At 42.9% G+C, this 20,211-nt stretch overlaps 2 protein-coding genes across 2 annotated transcripts in view; both read right to left on the reverse strand.

The window, feature by feature from the left end:
* Positions 1 to 1,266: 1,266 nt before the first annotated feature.
* On the reverse strand, positions 1,267 to 10,453 carry LOC110515870 (neurexophilin-1-like). Its single transcript, XM_021594587.3, has 2 exons — positions 9,859 to 10,453; positions 1,267 to 5,141 (listed from the first exon to the last, which is right to left on the reverse strand). The coding sequence occupies exons 1-2, from the start codon at positions 9,931 to 9,933 to the stop codon at positions 4,380 to 4,382; spliced, it is 837 nt and encodes a 278-aa protein (XP_021450262.1). The 5' UTR covers positions 9,934 to 10,453; the 3' UTR covers positions 1,267 to 4,379.
* A 207-nt stretch (positions 10,454 to 10,660) lies between these two features.
* The window catches only part of LOC110515882 (thrombospondin type-1 domain-containing protein 7A), a 104,887-nt gene continuing 95,336 nt past the window's right edge, over positions 10,661 to 20,211 (reverse strand). Inside the window, exons 24-28 of the mRNA XM_036973360.2 lie at positions 15,998 to 16,093; positions 15,775 to 15,860; positions 15,203 to 15,416; positions 14,485 to 14,572; positions 10,661 to 12,756 (exon numbers count right to left, since the gene is read on the reverse strand). Coding sequence (XP_036829255.2) covers positions 12,666 to 12,756; positions 14,485 to 14,572; positions 15,203 to 15,416; positions 15,775 to 15,860; positions 15,998 to 16,093 — 575 coding nt within the window. The 3' untranslated portion in view covers positions 10,661 to 12,665. The remainder of the gene's footprint in view (positions 12,757 to 14,484; positions 14,573 to 15,202; positions 15,417 to 15,774; positions 15,861 to 15,997; positions 16,094 to 20,211) is intronic.

The raw sequence follows: 20,211 nt of genomic DNA on the forward strand, positions 1-20,211 counted from the left end.
TCAACTGGTCATGAATCATAAATACTTTTATTTACATGTCTGGATATGTTTTTTTCAGTAAATGAAATGGGGCCAAACATATTCAGACAAGGGAGCTGGGTTCAGCCTCTTTTCCTCTCGCTGGCAATACATAACGGTAGCAGGGAAACACAGCTACATTGTCCCTGCTGATTGGAGGGCTTGATAACACAGATGACGGGTAGAGGAATGTGTGTGAGGCATGTAATCCCCTTAAGCCTCATGTAATTTGCAGAAGCCAATGGATCCTTGACGTAAAAACGTCAATACTTACTTAGGTGTCTGCTTTAGATCACCCAATTTCACAATTACCATTGATGCTACATCAGAACGATTCAGCCCTACTTAGCGTAATGTGGTAATATACTATTGTATACCCAGCTGTGTAACTATTACGCTAAATTGAAAACGCTTCCTCAAGTCACCTTTAGATAGCCCTCTATGGAACATTTGATTCCTGGCTTGATTCTCTTTATTCTATTGAAACAATAGGTTGAGTAATAGTTGACCTGCTCTGAGTTACAGTGAAAGCTGTTGGAAATACTGTATCCATACAGAGTTTGAAAAGTGTACCAGCTGACAACATGAACATGTAAAAAAAAATAGCTTCAGAAACTGTCTTAATGAATATAATGTGAGAATGTGTAGGTGTGGAAGCCTTCTGTTCCAGAGAGGAACACAGACAGATGTTCATATGGTGGGCCGATTGCACTCAAATGATGTCAAATATGAATTCTCTTCGTACCGTTGAACGTTGAATAGAATTATGTCCTTCTCCAAATGGTAACAATTTGCCTGGAACTGAGTGGCAAAAGTTTAGCATGTCAGATATTGCTGCACGAGCAGTTTGACAGGATTAATAGAGCGTAAACTTCATTTCATGTTGCCACAATTCATTCTATTCAGATGGGCTAAATAGTAGTGTTCATTTTGCAGCATATTTAGGTGCAAAGTGTTCATACCTAGTTCTGCCCAGGGGCATTAATCCAGAGTAATGAAACGATCCTATCCTCTGTGGCTTTTTAATCTATTCACTGGGAAAGTAATTGACAAGCCACAGTATGTGCATTAGGATAGCTCCATCACCAAAGGACAGCTGTCACTAAAGCAATTAAAATGACAGAGTTTAATTAATTCTCTCTAGTTTTACCTGATATGAGACGTTCACAATGAGTGAGCTTTCATTTCCAGGATCGTAATAGCGTTTGGACGAGAGCAATTCATTTGTAATTCAAAAACCACACGCCATTGTCTGCTAGAGCTTTAATTCGTCAGTATTTCACACAGAAATTAACACCACAGATTCAAAGCAAAACACCACATGAATTATGTAATAACATAAGATATGAAATGACAATAATGAATTATTCTGGAATTAGATGCTAATTGCACATACTCAAATAAGTCATTTGACATCCCATCTGATGATCTGTTTATGAGTGATGTGCTATTTGGTCACTAATATAGATGTCATATCAGATAAAGAGCTAGGCTAACCAAGTGTACCTAGCCCTACATACAGTACGTGAAGGACTGCAACAAGCATGATACTTAGCATGCTTTTAGCTTAGCTTCTTGAAAAAGGACCAAGACACAATTAATTACGGAGCCAACTACCTCCGACACCAGGAGAGCAGGATCCCAATAACTTTTTAATCCACCTAAATGTCAAGGCAACGTTTACAGGTCTCCTCCTCCTCCCAGTCTCCAATGGTTGCCAAAAGGCCAATGGTTAGTCATCTGTTTACTCCTGCAGCTGCTGGGTGTCGTTGGGAGTCTGAAGGAGAAATCCCCTGACTCTATCTGCCATTTGTGACAGTTCCCCAGACCACATTAATCAGGAAGTTCTCTGAGAGCAGGCGGAGACCAGAGGCTTGGCGTATGGCTATGGCCCAGAACAACTGCACCAACGGACTGGATCTGGGATGGGGGATAATTCACTCATTGAAAGCCTTGTGTTAATCATGCAGTAGTATATTATAGATGGAGGGTTTCATTCATAGAAATGGTACCAGATAGAGCTTAGACTCAGAAGCAAGTGCAACTATCGGACATGGCCCATCTAAAAGAGTGCAGTTGAATTCATATATGTATTTCAAAGAAATAATAATTAGCCATAAAAGAAGTTTAATGTATTACATAAAATGAAGACAAGTGTCCAGGTTGGCAACATATTTAACGGATCTTAGACAGAAAATGAAAGACCCACTCAAATAATATAATCTGAAACATTTGTCATCCAGTAGCCATGACAGATAACTGCTCTCAATCTACGAGTCAAATGTTAACGTTTATTTCTGTCAGCTTTGTTCATTCACATCATAAATCCCTGTTCACACTCTCTTATCAAATAGGCCCCTCTCTTCACAGGAAACAAACCCTATTTCTTATAAAGTACCTTGTCGAATCTTCCATTCCATGTTTCAGTTGTGTCAACATCAAACGAGTCTGTGTGCAAGTGTACAGTACTAAAGACCTTGTAATAGTTGACTAGTTAGATGTACAATGCAAACAGCATAAAAAAAAACGATACCTCAAGGTGCCTATCAACCTCCTAAAGGATTTCTATTCCCATTGTGTGTCAGTGTAATTCCCAGACATTATTCTCTCACACAGGGTTGACAATCACAGTGATGGTTCTCAGAGATGTTTCACAATCAGCTACAAGCATCACATTTGCATAATGAAAGCTCAACGGCCAAATCGAATATCCAGTATCATTATCGTATGGTGTTATTACATCATCATCATCCAGAATTTGCGTTATTGATGTCAGAAGTGGTTGTTATCATGTGTGGAGAGATGCCTCTGCAGTTTAATACATGTCCTCTGGCAAGCAGCACATTTTATGCTGTAACTTTCTTTGATTTCCTTGATTTAATGTTTTATAGCGAACAGAGTGGGGACTCTTTACTGTGTTTTTTCCCTCACGGGGCAAACATAAATGGTTCTTTTTTAAATATTGAAATACACTTAGATCCATAATGAATGAAAGTCCTCCGTTGATCTGATTTACTCTGCATCCACTTGTGTCGGACAGGATATAACTGAGGGCAAGAGATTGCTATCAACAGGGCATCAATGTCAGAGCTGAAAACCATTGCTAACATTTGTTTTCTTCGTTATCTACCAAAAACAATGTACACTGAGTATACAACACATTAAGAACACCTTCTCTCTCTATGATATAGACTAACTAGGTGAATCCAGGTGAACGCTATGATCCCTTATTGGTGGAATTGGTTAAATCCACTTCAATCAGTGTAGATGAAGGGAAGGAGACAGGTTAAATAAGGATTTTTAAGCCTTAAGACAATTAAGACATGGATTGTGTATGTGTGCCATTCAGAGGTGGCAGGCACACCTGTTTTTGTCAAGAACTGCAACACTGTTGGCTTTTTCATGCTCAACAGTTTCCTGTGTGTATCAACAATGGTCCACCATCCAAAGGACACCCAGCCAACTTGACACAATTATGGGAAGCATTGGAGTCAACATGGGCCAGCATACCTGTGGAACGGGTTGACACCTTGTGGAGTCCAGACCCTGAAGAATTGAGGCTGTTCTGAGCGCAAAAGGGGGCGCAAATCAATATTATGAAGGTGTTCCTAATGTTAGGTGTACTCAGTGTTAATCTGTAGGAAATGTGTTTTAACATAATTGTTCTTATTAAATGTAGCCTAGATTCTAGATGCCTGCTGTTTAGTGTGTGTTGTCCCCATGTTGATGTTTTAATAATTCACTGAGACTGAAAAAGAAACAATTCTGAAAGGATCTGTATTTCTGGCTGTCATTCAGATACAAACACGTAATGAAATAGATGGCACGTCTTAATGCGTTCTGACACTTTCCTTCGCAGTAAGTCGGCATCTACCTACTTCATTTCCGCTTTGTAATCACCAGCGACAAACAGAAATGGACAGTGAGAGAGAAGGAAAATTCAAAATGCTATTCCATCAACACACAATTAGAAGATCGAAACGGTTTCTAATAGAATAAAGTGGGCTTCATCAGTTATTATTTACATAAATGACAAATCTTCAGAGAAGGCTCCGGCTGAGCACTTTCTTATAGCTACTGCAGAGGGTCAAAATACAGGAGTAAAAAGTATGCCAAGCCAGGAAATGTTGCGTACTAATTGCTCTTACAATGGCCATAGGGAAGGTCTGCTCAGTGTTGCGATCTCACAAGCAGCAGGGATTCATTGGCTTTAATAATACGTTTTAACAGTTCCGTTCCGACAGTAAAGCATCCCCCTCTGTTCTATTGAGGGCCGTGCTAGCCTAGCTCAAATCAACTGACACCTCTCAGGAGCGAATGCCCTGTCTGTCTCTGTTCCTTTCCCTTAGCCGCTCAGCCAATCACCCGGTGGGGAGGTAGGGAGTATCGCTGTGGTAGTTGTAATCCGGACACACTTTCTGCACCAGCTTGTAGTCGGTGCTGTAGAAGGAGATGTAGATGCAGATGACTTTGAAGGGCTTGGAGCACAGCCAGGACACATGGCTCTGGGTCTGCTCCTGAGGGCAGCTCTGCGAGGGGTCGTGGGAACACAGCGACTTCCTGGTGCCCTTCTCCACCTTCTCGTACTCCACCCTGCAGTTGAACAGCTTGGTGTCTTTGGGCTCGAGGACCGTCGACTGCTGCAGCTGGAACTCCACGGCCTTGGTGGGCGGCACCAGCCCCACCGACACGTTGCCCTGGCCCGTAGCGTTGTGGCGGAAGTAGACGCTGAACGTGCCGTTGCCGTGGTCTACAATCTTCCCGGTGATCAGCAGGTTGAGCTTCACTGTCTTGATGTTGGAGTGGAAGTCGCCCCAGCCGAACATCTTCTTGAACTTTCCTGTCTTGACGATGGGTCTCCTCTTGGATCGGGAGCGGGGGTCATGAAGGCTAGAGGTGTTGTGGAGCCAGTCCCAGAGCTCCTGTTTAGAGTACGGTTCCAACTTGTCATAGTTCAGATCCAGGCCAGACAGATTCTTGTCATAAAAGGTCTGGGAGAGCAGATGACTGATGGATAAGTCCTTGCTGGTGTCTGTTGTCCAGAGGTCCTTAGCTCTTGACTTTGGTCTCTCTGACTTCAGAACGTCTGAACTTCCAGATGCAGATGAATGGGCACTTGTAACCTGTGGAAAACAAAGAGACATTGCAATCCTATTTCAATGATGAAACACAACAGGCACAAACCATTAAACAAATAAGCCTGATGTGGAGGATAAAAAGTGATATGTCCTTGATTATGCCATTGTTTTGTTTTATACCAATAGATCATACATGAACTGTCGGTCTGAAATGGCAATAAAGTCAGTTCCCATTTGAAATTCAGTGATGCTGAAGGTCGTGACTAATGGATATAGAAAGAATATGAGACAAATTCAGTGCATGACACAATTGCCTCATATGAACAGTGCCCTTTATCAAAAGTAAGGCCATTCCAATCCTGCCATACATATAGATGACTGAAGCGTTTATTCAGTAGCCTACAGACGTGACGCAACACCAGACTATTACCCGCTGAATGTACCCTGAACGGTTGATTGATGATTCCTTTACTCCGGCCCTCATAATAATACAGATGACAGGGCTAAGATTCCCACTGCACTTCATGAAGAATGGTGACAGTGATGGCCTAACCCCATCTGTGGAACGTGACAGCAGATCTATCTGGGCAAAGTCTTACATCTTGTACCTTTACCTCAGATCAATACTAAGAGAATAAGGTCTCTCTTTCAGAAAGTTCACTGGATGACATTGCGGTATGGTAGTCTGTATATTGCAACAGTTATAGTGTGAATGCATGTTGGATTTGGATGTAGCATACTTCATTTGAAAAAGATCATTTGTGGTGCTCAAGCCTAATTTCAATCTCATCTTTGTTTTGGACAAAATATGACTTCATACATTGAACATGAAAACTATGAAAAAAATAGTGCAAAACCTAATTATAATCTGCCATCTTGATTTAATTTGAAACTTTTCTTCAGTAATGTGAGTTATAAAGGGGACAGTTTACTCTACTCTGGTTAAATAATTTGTATTTTTTTGCACTTTGCACAATTATTTTGCACTAAGGAAATGTCACTGCAATGTTCTTTAACTTATACATTTGCGTTCTCCATCTGAAAAGAAATAGGAAAGGTTGAGTGCTTCAGTTTCATTGAATAGGAAGTATGACCCATAATTCAAATAAGCCCCATTTATTTCCCAAGGCTTTCTCTTTCCTGATTCATTAGCAGTGGGGTCTCCAATGACCAAATGAAAAATAGCTTTCATAGAGCTGTAATTACCTGTGCTGCTAAATGACTGAAGCTCAATCTCAACGGATTCCCCCTACTTGGAAGGACAGACGTTATTTTCTCGCTTTCATTTAACCTTTATTGAACCAGGAGAAAGACTCAAGGTTAAAAACTTATTTTGCGAAGGCGACCTGGAAAATAAAACATTTAGTTTTCCCTTTAAGGATCTCACAACACATATCCCATTTAGTTGATTCAGACACGTTTCTCCTAAGCAATCATATGCACAATTACACTGTATAGGGTACATCTTAAAGTCACAACATTTTCTTGAGAGTTAGCTTGGTCCTTACTGTCTTGTCATGAGGGTTATTATACTGGGTTCAACACTGACATCCAATTAGCTTTCATCTGAAGCACCTGACAGCCTGTGCAAACTGTCATGGTCGGGATTAGAGGGCTCCATGTCACATTCACAGAGACCCCAATTCACGGATTATAAACAACCTGTAATCCACACGACAGAGATTAGGCAAATCGAGGCATTCCTGACTAAACCAACACTTACATCAAGGCAGCCTTGCCTGGGGAAACAGGGGAAAAAGGCCAAGCTTACCTCGCTCTGTTTGAGAGCATGTGAGACTGGAGAAGACAGAAAATTAAAAAATGTTTTGCTGGTGTTAAATGGAGGTGGAGAAACAGGTTGTCACCAACAGCTGTACTGGGATGAATTTGAAAAATGTGAGGCATTGCTCATCAGCCAGTTCTAAATCTCACTTTTTGTCAATCTTACCTGTGGCCTTAAACAAACCAGAATTCCTGCACATGATTACACAAATGCTGGGATTATTTTATAATCTGTTTAACCCTGTTAAAACCTTATTGGAAATACCCTAGCGAGTCCTATTGTAAATACCCATAGACCCATAATGTGGTAAACACAGTAGATGGATGAACCTGAATGTTATCTCTTCCTGTTACTAAGGCATCCTTTCCCTAGAGAGAGGAAGATACAGTCTGGTACTGTACAGTAGCTTCCCTTAAGATAAGGACGATGTGCTATAGGTTAAAATCCCAATATAGCAACAATGTCTTGTTCTGATAAGACAACTTTGCTAGCTAAAAAACACCTAGGAGAGACTATTAAAAATGTGTGAGCTTTCATTCACTGAAATGGTACTGCAGCTGGAACTCTTAGGGGAGTTTCTGGGGAAGACTTGTCTCTTCTGACAGACTGTTACCATTTCAACAACTAAATTAAGTTAATTCTGGGTGCTGTGATTAGCTGACACATCATTAGCTGACAGCTGTCATTAGAGCTGGAATGGTTGGAACCAGCTATCTCTATTCTTATTCAATTCTTGTCGTCCATCTTGTTTAGGTAGTTGGAGTGGTTTGTTTACCATAACTTGGCTCAGGATTTTGTGTTATAGTGAAACACAATTGCACCATGTTGATGAATCAATATACATCCAAGAATCATGGCCAATCCACCCATTCTATTTAGAATATAAAGGATCTTCACTGACATGACATACTCGAGGTCCCTTTCAACTCTCAGCTACCATATGTGCCTAAATGAATCTCAGAGAGCACCTTACAGCACTGGTCAATCAGAACCATTCAGAATCTGTGAGTCCGCAGGGACATGATTCCATCGTTCAGTGAGCAGAATGGAATTGGATCTAAGCGCAGTAAACTGTACACATCTCCAGGGATATGTTTTAGGGCAGATGTGGCCTACTCTTCTCCTGGAGAGCTACTCCCCGCAGGGTTTTGTTCTAGCCCTAATCTAACACTTGATTCTACTAATCAGTAGCTCTCCTGGGGGAGCTGGCCATCACTTTTTTAAGGGATCGTTTGATTGTACTGATATCCAAATTGATCTTGGATGGATCAGCTATAGCATTCTCAGAGATGAACAGAGATCAGCGTGAAATCACCAGAAAGCTCGGTCTCCATGTTACCCCAACTGTTACCTGAGGGGGTCAAAGATTATGGGCTTTAGAGTGAGGCATCTCAAGACATCTCAAATAGGTGTGAAATAGAATGGTAGACTATCAAACATAGCAAACATAGGGCGGTATTATCGCCATGAGGTCTGTAGAGGATCAAAACGGTCAGCAGTTGGACTGAGGGTGTGATCGTGGCAAAAAAAAAAAAAAAAATGCCACTAGTTTCTCCAACTCACCCAGAGGATAAATACATAATCATTTTATTTCACACACGAGTTGGTTCAAAGGCATCCAAAATAAGTTTGCGAGGTTCCCATGGGTCTGTCAATCTGTCGAAGGAGCTCGAGGCTAGAGTTTAGGATGCGCCGAGCACAAAACAATTATGAGCACCCCATTAAAGCATGGCGAAGCAATTTGGAGGCGAAGCCTGGGAAAACATCCACATCAAGTGGTACAATTGAGAGTAAACACTTTCTATACATCCAACACTTCATGTTTACAGTAATATAGTATTAGTTTAATATAATTGCATCATAATCAACTGAATAGAAGTGTTCCTTTAAAAAAGAGAATGCTTCATTGGTTCAGGGGATAAAATGATTAGTGAGCCTAGTCAAGTGTGAAATTGAGTTAATCATTTTCAAGACTGCGAATTAAATTCGATAATGGGAGTTAAGTCGTAGAAACAATTTTTATTAATTGACTTATTTCAATCACTATGCAAATTAAGTGCTGATAACCCAGTGTAACTATTGAAGATTAGTCAACTTTGTGGGATTAAGTTAAAATAATGTGTAAGAGGCAATTTGGGCCTGTTTCTCTTGCTTGCCTGTTGACAGATTTACCACACGCAGGGTTACTATGTACCAGACGATTAACAAAATGGGGACGTCAGAAACTGTGGCATAACAATAAAGATATTATGTCAAGCTTATCAAAAGGTGAAAGGTCAAGCGCGAGTACTTTTCAACGGAATTGAGTGACTCAAATGGGAGATTAATCTGAGTTGATTGATTCAAATTAGATCTACAACCATCGCAATGGGAATGACAAAATGTTTCCCTCTGTACACAACACAATAACACATCTATTAAAACAATAGATGAGTCAAAGATGTAAAGGGAAATTTCACAGTTGTTCAACTTCATATTCATCATCTCCAGCACCATCCCAACATCAACATATGCGAAAATGGCGCATTTATATGTTTTGTAGTAAAAAAAGATAAAGGAAGATAAGTGTTTCCAATGACATCGTCGGTGTGCATCGTGTGATTTTAACCAATTGTTAGTATGCATTGCCTACTAATTGTCTACTAATTGGTTGACGATGTCATTGGAAACACTTTTCTTCCTCTATCTTCTTTACTACAAAACATAGAAACGCGCCATTTTCACATGTTGGGGTTTGCTGGAGATGATGAATATGAAGTTGAATTACGGTGACATTTCCCTTTAAAAGTAAAATCACAGACTGGTGCTCTCCAAGGTGCTGAAAAGTATACTCAAAATATGTATGCAGCATATACATTTACCAAAAATGCTATGGCACAGACAACATCTGTACATTTAGCTGGTAGCTTTGATCTCAAGATTTCAAAAGACGGAAAAATATATTTTTACTAGAGAATTTACAACAAAAGCTCAACTTACCATAGAAATGAGTGACAGGAGAACAATGCACCAACATGTGGACTTCATTCCTCTTGGTAGTCCTTCACTTTTCATGCCAACCTATACGCAAAACCCTTTCTTGAAAAAAATCAAATTGACTAGGTAAAAATGCCACAACTAGTGACAAAAGGAAACATGAAAAAGACCCTGGAGCAAATAGCAGGGATCAATCTTCAGATTGACTGAGGTCTGAAAATCAAATGCTCTGTCTATGTTTTGTCTATTGGAAGATATGAATGATACGTTCTTTGTGGTAGGATTAGTGGCGGTGTTGCGTGAATGGTAGTGCTTGTAGGTCTGATTGTCAGTGTGATGTGATGTTTTATAGAGCGAGAGAAAGAGAAGAGAGAAAGAGGCAAAGAGAGAGAAAAGGGAGAGGGAGAGAGAGAGAGGGGTAGAGAGAGAGAGAGAGGTAGAGAGAGAGAGAGAGAGAGGCAGGAAGAGGGAGAGACAGAGGCGAGGAAGAGAGGGAGAGAGAGGGAGGAAGAAACCGAGCTAGAGAAAGACAGAGAAAGGAGAGCGAGGGAGGGCGGGAGTGATACAGGCAGGAAGAGGGAGAGACCGAGAGAGAGAGAGAGAGAGAGAGAGGAGAGCGAGGAAGGGATAGAGAGAGGCAGGATGAGGGAGAGAGAGGGGGTAGAAGAGAGAGTTGGAAAGGAGACTGCAAGAGAGTCTTGCAGTATAACTTTTCATTTGTGTCTAGAGAGACATCTAGTGGTACATCTAACATAATGACAGTACACACTAGAAAGGCATCAATCAACATTTTCACTGTAACTTAGTATGTTTACAACATTTTCTTCATTTATTTTTAGTAATACTTCCGATACATATATAAACAATCTTTACAAAACGACGGAGTCTTGTCTTTTTTTACAACACACAACTTGCTTCAAGAGAACCCCCATCAGTAATATCATACACCCACATTGCAATATTCAAACTAAACATTTCTGTGCAATACAAAATAAATGTTCACATAAGTTGACCTTTTTTTCAAAAAAATTTAAAAAATGTTATTATTTACAAGGAAAACTAACAACAAAGTAAACATTCTCCTCATCAGCTGTTCTTCTTGCTCTCAGGCAGACTGGTCGAATTCTGCCACTGTAGAACAGCGGCACCATATTTCCTCTGTATTCATATACTGTGATGACGGCTGCTTAGATGGACCTCGATATATACAGAATATATGATGTAATATTGTACGCCGAGAGAACGAACTGCATCATTATCATATGTCTAAGGGCACTATGATATGGGCCATTGTGAAAAAGGACATTTCCATAGTCTTAAGTCAGAACTGAAAACAACTGTAGTGTTGTCCAAGAAAATGGTACTGTGTAACTTCCGTCTAAATTCATCAATCACCAAATTCATCATTCATCACATGAATCAATGACATACAGTTTAAACCTGTGCTGCACCCATTATTAAATATGTTGGTTTCATGAATGTATATGGTACTGTAGATAGTTGATCATTGACAATAAGGCAGAAGTTAGGTTTTGCGTGACATTAGAAGTTAGATAAAAAAAATACAATAGCAGTCACACACATCGTTTTATCTTTAGAAGTGTTTTGATTTTTTGCGAAAACAAGTTATCTAAAAAATAAGAAAATCCATTTGCCCATTTATCTTCCATGTACACATGGGCTATGTTTCATATTTACAACATTTAAACCATTGGAAATATCTCATTGTGAGCAAGAACAGAATCAATGGTCCTCGTTTAATGTAGTCTATTCGATTTCATTCGGGCATAGAGAGGGACAATACCAAACAAACTGCAGTATACAGACCACAAAAGAAACTGGACCAAAAACAAAACGAGTTGTGGCAAAATAAAATCTATACATATTTACTATTGATTCACACCCCCCCTGTGTTATAGAACGCAGACATCATCTCCAGTTATCATGTATCCATGGTCTTGAAAATGCCTATTATTTTCACATTTGATTTCCAACTGCATATGGTTGTGTCTTAAGAGAGGCAATGTTCTATGGCAATGCAACATATAAGTCATCATGTGCATATCATGCTGCACTAATGTAGTGCAACAATAGTTCCTGAAACAACGCAAAAGAGAGACAGGCAATAGATCCAGTAACCAGGGATGGTTTCTCATCTTGTGTTCTCTGTCTGTATATATGTTTATCCTCCAAGATAGTCCACTGCCTAGGAATCAACCGGTAACCAAAAGTATCTCTTTTGTTTGCGACCGAAGAAGGAGATTTCAGTCAAAACCCAGAAAGGAAAGGAATCCAAGCCTTTTTCATGGAGATTTTCCTCCCCTTCCCTGCGGTGACTTTTGGCAACGTGCGAACCGTCAGTGCATCCTAAGCCTCCAGCTACTCAACGTTTCAGGGACGAGCAGAAAATGCAGCAAAGAAATGAGCTTGTGCTGTTTGTGTTCAAAGACAGAAAAGTTTGTCTCTTCGCAGCAGCTCTTCCATTTGAAAGCAAAAAGGGCAAACAAAAAAAGGCATTTTCCTCGTAGTGAGTGGAGGCCATGAAGGCGTTTGCTTAAGGAAATATCACAAAAGAAATTGGGGGAAAAAGGAGAACTGCATGGACTAAACCCAAATATCTCCAAGTGGAGAATTTTTTCCTCAATTCCAATTTCCATTTAACTCATGAGGACCCAAAATGGATTCAAGATGGCCGTTGGTCTTCTTGATCTGCAGATGAAAACATCCCTGTCCTTCCTATGATGGGATATGTCTCCTTGTTTTTACGGCAGGTGTGGCAGGTCTCTGGAGGACTAGGCTATCCCAGAGTCCTACATGTCAGCGTCCCGGTCATAGGCTAGGGTGAGAGGTTTCAGTCGGTTGTTCATCTGCCTCTGTCTCTTTGGTTTCTTTGGCTTTTTGCTATGAGGAAGAGTAGACGCCATGTTACCCGGCCTTACAATCTGTACACTACAGTACAAGTAAAACACCAGCAGCACTAGAAAGTGGCATACTATTATGTCAGTTATAACATATCGCTGCGTTTGTTCCAAATGAACGATATCTCTATAAAACTGACATTTCGGGAAGACATGGGCATATTAAAACGATAAAAAGCTAGTTCAAGGTATTAGTATGCCCATTTGCATTAATGACTGTGGCCATGCTTCACTTGACTTCTATGGCTTGGAGCTATAAAGTACCTTTTCTATAGGTTATGACAGTGCGAGAATATTACAGAGCTATTTAGCAAAGGCCACCATCCTAGGAAAAGAGAAGCACTATTGTTGTCCTGCCATCATTAATGCCTCATAAAGATGCATGCATGAATGCTTACTTCTACTGCATGTGTCCATATTCCTTGATGGTAGTGTGAACTTGATCATCCTCAACAGCTGGTGTTCCGTGCATAACAAACGTGAGCAACATAATACATGTGTGTGACAATGTATGGTAAATAGAGGATTAACAGGGATGAGATGGCAGAGGGGATTTGATAAAAGCAGGGGAATGTTGCTCCTGCTCTAAAATATAGTAGCTGTCTATCATGGCCACCAGAGGGCAGTATGGCACCATCATTGTGCCATTTTACAGTCAGGAAAACAAATTAGTCGACAGGAAAAGGCCTGAATGAGTCTTAATGGGGTTGAATTTGTGTCTTCATTTTTTAAAATTGAACCTTTATTTAACTAGGCAAGTCAGTTAAGAACAAATTCTTATTTACAATGACGGCCTACACCGGCCAAATCCAGATGACGCTGGGCCAATTGTGCGCCGCCCTATGGAACTCCCAATCATGGCCGGATGTGATACAGCCTGGATGCGAACCAGGTACTATAGTGACGCCTCTTGGGCTGAGATGCAGTGCCTTAGACTGCTTCGTCACTCTGGAGACCAAATCAGTCAATGGTAGTCACATTAGTAGTTACTTCACCCTGGTTACATATTTTGTTCCAGGCCAACACTAACACTTCTGAGTTAACTCCTCTTCATCTTGAGTCGTTGATCAGTAATTGGGTGTGTTAGGGTCTGGAGACCACTGCCCTAATGGTTTAGGTTAATGATTTGGTGAAGGTAAGGTCATCCTAAAGTCGGAAGACTTCCCACGACCAGGGTCTATCTGGAGCCTACCACCTACAGTACGTGGGACCCCTAGAAGGTGATTTCCTGGGACCTCACCTGCACCAGCAACTTCACACAGCTGGTCAAGCGGGACATGCCATGTGACACTGGTGGAGGGGTCACAGGTCAGGGGTCAACGATTGGCACTGCAGCTACTCTTTAGCTGCTGCCCTGGCTGCTGCTTTGGCCACTGCTTTGGCAACTGCTTTGACCCAACTCTTGGCAATCGGGGCACGTATAAGTCAACTCATGTACATTTTGGCCCATCCAGACCACCGTCCCATTGGCGTTGGACTCGGTGGCCTGAAGATGGCGGCGGAGGACGCTGTAACTGCTGCTGGCGACAGATGGCATGAAGAAAACAAAACAAACAACAACAAAACAATATATACACCAAAAAGATGGGGGGGGGGGGGGGTTCTTAATGAATGATGAAGGGATGGATGAGTAAAAAAGATGAGGGGGGGGTTCTTAATGAATGATGAAGGGATGGATGAGTAAAAAAGGACAAGATCAGAGCGGACTCACCAAGCTAGGTATATCATAGACACTATGAACATGAGCAGTACCAGGGCTCCCGCTGCTACACCATATACCCACATCTTCAGCTTGCCATCTGTGGAGGAGGGAGAGCTGTCAGTTCAGCTGGCTACGCGGCTGACTGGGTCTTGTTTCCATTCATTTCTGTCTTTGAAAATGTTGATCTGAATTGTGCTTTGGAGGACGTGTCTAGACAGTCTCAACCTGTTGAAAATGGTAAGAGCCCAAGTGCCACTTACTGCCTCAGTGACATGCAGCACTCTAACCCGGAAATAACTATGGTGTTAACCAAGCAAATTTGCTAAGAGCGTACAGGACATTAGCCTAATACATAGTATCGCCTGTATTGGCTGCAATCCTGTTGCAGCATCTAACAAATCGTCAGCCACTTGCTTCCTTTTCATTTCATGCACTTATTTAGCAATAATAAAAGAGTAGCAGAGAAACATTTTCCTCTGATCCAAAATGGTCCTCCCATCACTTCACATTCTTGCTATATTTGCTATTGTCAAAAGTGTGTGCAGAAATGTAGCTCTCATAAACCAAAAGCTTTAAAAGCTATTTACTGTGGTCGACGTAGCTGCGTCTGTAAGAAATAATGCCCCCCGCAGTATCTAACTTTCATGGGTTTACTTTTTGTACTCTGCATCTGCAAGTTACTGAATGTGTGTTCACTACTTCTACACTAGTGACATAGCTGGTTCACCTGGTCCAAAGGGCTGCAGGTACCAGGTGCGCCCGGTGCGTCCAGGCTGTATGGTGGCAGGCAGGGTGGGGTTGATGGCACGGCTGGTCTTCACGTCAGTCTTCTTGTCCCCGGCTGTGGGGATCTCCAGGATGGGTATGGGGGAGCACCGGTTCAGCTGGCCACTGGAGGACATCACCTCGGTGTAGCCCTCCTCGCACATACACACGCCAGCCTGAAGAGGGCAGTGTTACACAAATACTGTTCACTGCTGTGTCTGAATATGTCACTATCTGTCGAATCCTTGCTTCCTCTGTCCTTGTTTCCTCAATTTCTTTCAAAGCAAATTGGAGGAGGAGGTCAGAGGGAGGGACCGTGGATCCTCTCCTTTGATGCACTTTGAAAGGAATTGAGGAGACAAGGATGGAGGAAGCAAGGATTTGACAGGTATTAATGCTTTCAGACACAACCACGGTTGTCAGCTTGTCACTATCTGGCCAAGCTAGAATGGACTGAAGTGCAACGCGTTCAGAGCACAAACCTAATCTGAACCACTCTCACTAAACATAGAAGACTACCCGTGAACAGCTCACCTCAGTGCAGAAGGACAATGGCATTTGACACGGCAGGTCACAGGAGTTGTTGTCGTCCCCTGGAGGATTGATAGGGGGGCATCCCCCTGTAGGTCAAAGGTCACCAAAGAAGGATCAGATGACATGTGATTGGTCAGATCTTTAGTCTTTGATGTAATCTCTAATAAGGCATATGGAAAGAAGTGCAATAAGGCACCATTGAAGGTTTAGTAGTGCCGCCTACCTGTGACGTTGAGTCCATCAGAGCGCTGACACCAGGTGACACGAGAGGAGCCTGACCACGTGCTGCTCATCCACTTGTACTCAAAACACTCCCCATCTGTAAGAGCACAAGACATAATGATATCGATAAGCCATTAAGCCAGGTACAGAACGGAGCCAAATTGAATTCAGATCAGTTCTACTGAATTAAACAGAACTTAATTGAACAGAGGGGTGTGGTTTGATTTTTACATTCTGGATGAAAGGCTCAGGCTTTTGCTAGATGACTATGCATGAATGCTGTTAATGTTTCGTCAATATCTCCATCAGTGCTCCTAGTGACCCATATTCTTTAGGGAGCCCTCTGTAACTAATCACCTGCAAAACCAATTCAACTCTATCGTAAATGAGCAATCTAACCTTGACAAATTTAGATTTTTCTCTCTGTGCTCGCTGGCTACAGTATCATCGCTACAATCAGTACAATAGATTTTTATAGTGTCATCTGTCAGGGTATAATGATCTGGGGTGTTTCTCTTTCTTCCTCTCCCTCTCTCTCTCTATATTCCCCATATTGCTTCCTCTCCCTCTCTCTCTCTCTATTCCCCATATTGCTTCCTCTCCCTCTCTCTCTCTCTATTCCCCATATTGCTTCCTCTCCCTCTCTCTATTCCCCATATTGCTTCCTCTCCTCTCTCTCTCTCTCTCTCTATTCCCCATATTGCTTCCTCTCCCTCTCTCTCTCTCTATTCCCCATATTGCTTCCTCTCCCCTCTCTCTCTCTATTCCCCATATTGCTTCCTCTCCCTCTCTCTCTCTATTCCCCATATTACTTCCTCTCCCTCTCTCTCTATTCCCCATATTGCTTCCTCTCCCCTCTCTCTCTCTATTCCCCATATTGCTTCCTCTCCCCTCTCTCTCTATTCCCCATATTGCTTCCTCTCCCTCTCTCTCTCTATTCCCCATATTGCTTCCTATCCCTCTCTCTCTCTATTCCCCATATTGCGTCCTCTCCCCCTCTCTCTCTCTATTCCCCATATTGCTTCCTCTCCCCTCTCTCTCTATTCCCCATATTGCTTCCTCTCCCTCTCTCTCTCTATTCCCCATATTGCTTCCTCTCCCCCCTCTCTCTATTCCCCATATTGCTTCCTCTCCCCTCTCTCTCTATTCCCCATATTGCTTCCTCTCCCTCTCTCTCTCTATTCCCCATATTGCTTCCTCTCTCTCTCTATTCCCCATATTGCTTCCTCTCCCTCTCTCTCTATTCCCCATATTGCTTCCTCTCCCCTCTCTCTCTCTATTCCCCATTTTGCTTCCTCTCCCTCTCTCTCTCTATTCCTCATATTGCGTCCTCTCCCTCTCCCTCTATTCCCCATATTGCTTCCTCTCCCTCTCTCTCTATTCCCCATATTGCCTCCTCTCCCTCTCTCTCTATTCCCCATATTGCTTCCTCTCCCTCTCTATTCCCAATATTGCTTCCTCTCCCTCTATTCCCCACATTGCTTCCTCTCCCCTCTCTCTCTATTCCCCATATTGCTTCCTCTCCCTCTCTATTCCCCATATTGCTTCCTCTCCCCTCTCTCTCTCTATTCCCAATATTGCTTCCTCTCCCCTCTCTCTCTATTCCCCATATTGCTTCCTCTCCCCTCTCTCTCTCTATTCCCCATATTGCTTCCTCTCCCTCTCTCTCTATTCCCCATATCTCTTCCTCTCCCTCTCTCTCTCTATTCCCCATATTGCGTCCTCTCCCTCTCTCTCTATTCCCCATATTGCTTCCTCTCCCTCTCTCTCTCTATTCCCCATATTGTTTCCTCTCCCCTCTCTCTCTCTCTATTCCCCATATTGCATCCTCTCCCCTCTCTCTCTCTCTATTCCCCATATTGCTTCCTCTCCCCTCTCTCTCTCTCTCTCTCTATTCCCATATTGCTTCATCTCCCTCTCTCTCTCTATTCCCCATATTGCTTCCTTTCCCTCTCTCTCTCTATTCCCCATATTGCTTCCTCTTCCTCTCTATTCCCCATATTGCTTCCTCTCCCTCTCTCTCTCTATTCCCCATATTGATTCCTCTCCCTCTCTCTCTCTATTCCTCATATTGCGTCCTCTCCATCTCTCTCTCTATTCCCCATATTGCTTCCTCTCCCTCTCTCTCTATTCCCAATATTACTTCCTCTCCCCTCTCTCTCTATTCCCCATATTGCTTCCTCTCCCTTCTCTCTCTATTCCCCATATTGCTTCCTCTCCCTCTCTCTCTATTCCCCATATTGCTTCCTCTCCCTCTCTCTCTATTCCCCATATTGCCTCCTCTCCCTCTCTCTCTCTATTCCCCATATTGCTTCCTCTCCCTCTCTCTCTATATTCCCCATATTGCTTCATCTCCCCTCTCTCTCTATTCCCCATATTGCTTCCTCTCCCTCTCTCTCTCTATTCCCCATATTGCTTCTTCTCCCCCCTCTCTCTATTCCCCATATTGCTTCCTCTCCCCTCTCTCTCTATTCCCCATATTGCTTCCTCTCCCCTCTCTCTCTCTATTCCCCATATTGCTTCCTCTCCCTCTCTCTCTATTCCCCATATTGCTTCCTCTCCCTCTCTCTCTCTATTCCCCATATTGCTTCCTCTCCCTCTCTCTCTCTATTCCCCATATTGCGTCCTCTCCCTCTCTCTCTCTATTCCCCATATTGCTTCCTCTCCCTCTCTCTCTCTATTCCCCATATTGCTTCCTCTCCCTCTCTCTCTCTATTCCCCATATTGCTTCCTCTCCCTCTCTCTCTCTATTCCCCATATTGCTTCCTCTCCCTCTCTCTCTCTATTCCCCATATTGCTTCCTCCCTTTCTCCCTCTCTATTCCCCATATTGCTTCATCTCCCTCTCTCTCTCTATTCCCCATATTGCTTCCTCTCCCTCTCTCTCTCTATTCCCCATATTGCTTCCTCTCCCCCCCTCTCTCTATTCCCCATATTGCTTCCTCTCCCCTCTCTCTATATTCCCCATATTGCTTCCTCTCCCCTCTCTCTTTATTCCCCATATTGCTTCCTCTCCCTCTCTCTCTATTCCCCATATTGCTTCCTCTCCCTCTCTCTCTCTATTCCCCATATTGCTTCCTCCCTTTCTCCCTCTCTATTCCCCATATTGCTTCATCTCCCTCTCTCTCTCTATTCCCCATATTGCGTCCTCTCCCTCTCTCTCTCTATTCCCCATATTGCTGCCTCTCCCCTCTCTCTCTCTATTCCCCATATTGCTTCCTCTCCCTCTCTCTCTATTCCCCATATCTCTTCCTCTCCCTCTCTCTCTCTATTCCCCATATTGCTTCCTCTCCCTCTCTCTCTATTCCCCATATTGCTTCCTCTCCCTCTCTCTCTCTATTCCCCATATTGTTTCCTCTCCTCTCTCTCTCTATTCCCCATATAGCTTCCTCTCCCTCTCTCTCTCTCTCTATTCCCCATATTGCTTCCTCTCTCCTCTCTCTCTCTCTCTATTCCCCATAATGCTTCCTTTCCCTCTCTCTCTCTATTCCCCATATTGCTTCCTCTTCCTCTCTATTCCCCATATTGCTTCCTCTCCCTCTCTCTCTCTATTCCCCATATTGCTTCCTCTCCCTCTCTCTCTCTATTCCTCATATTGCGTCCTCTCCATCTCTCTCTCTATTCCCCATATTGCTTCCTCTCCCTCTCTCTCTATTCCCCATATTGCCTCCTCTCCCTCTCTCTATTCCCCATATTGCTTCCTCTCCCTCTCTCTCTCTATTCCCAATATTGCTTCCTCTCCCCTCTCTCTCTATTCCCCATATTGCTTCCTCTTCCCTCTCTCTCTATTCCCCATATTGCTTCCTCTCCCTCTCTATTCCCCATATTGCTTCCTCTCCCTCTCTCTCTATTCCCCATATTGCTTCCGCTCCCTCTCTCTCTATTCCCCATATTGCCTCCTCTCCCTCTCTCTCTCTATTCCCCATATTGCTTCCTCTCCCTCTCTCTCTATATTCCCCATATTGCTTCCTCTCCCCTCTCTCTCTATTCCCCATATTGCTTCCTCTCCCTCTCACTCTCTATTCCCCATATTGCTTCCTCGCCCCCCCTCTCTCTATTCCCCATATTGCTTCCTCTCCCCTCTCTCTCTATTCCCCATATTGCTTCCTCTCCCCTCTCTCTCTCTATTCCCCATATTGCTTCCTCTCCCTCTCTCTCTATTCCCCATATTGCTTCCTCTTCCACTCTCTCTCTATTCCCAATATTGCTTCCTCTC

This window comes from Oncorhynchus mykiss, chromosome 3 (genome assembly GCF_057628025.1).
Source record: "Oncorhynchus mykiss isolate SJ-2025 chromosome 3, ASM5762802v1, whole genome shotgun sequence".
Classification (NCBI taxonomy): Eukaryota; Metazoa; Chordata; class Actinopteri; order Salmoniformes; family Salmonidae; genus Oncorhynchus; species Oncorhynchus mykiss.

Coding starts and splice junctions, on each gene's coding strand:
- LOC110515870 (XM_021594587.3), bottom strand. CDS start 9,933: ATGAAAAGTGAAGGACTACCAAGAGGAATGAAGTCCACATGTTGGTGC. Junction 5,142..9,858: donor TCCTGTCACTCATTTCTATG/GTAAGTTGAGCT, acceptor TGTTTTCCACAG/GTTACAAGTGCCCATTCATC.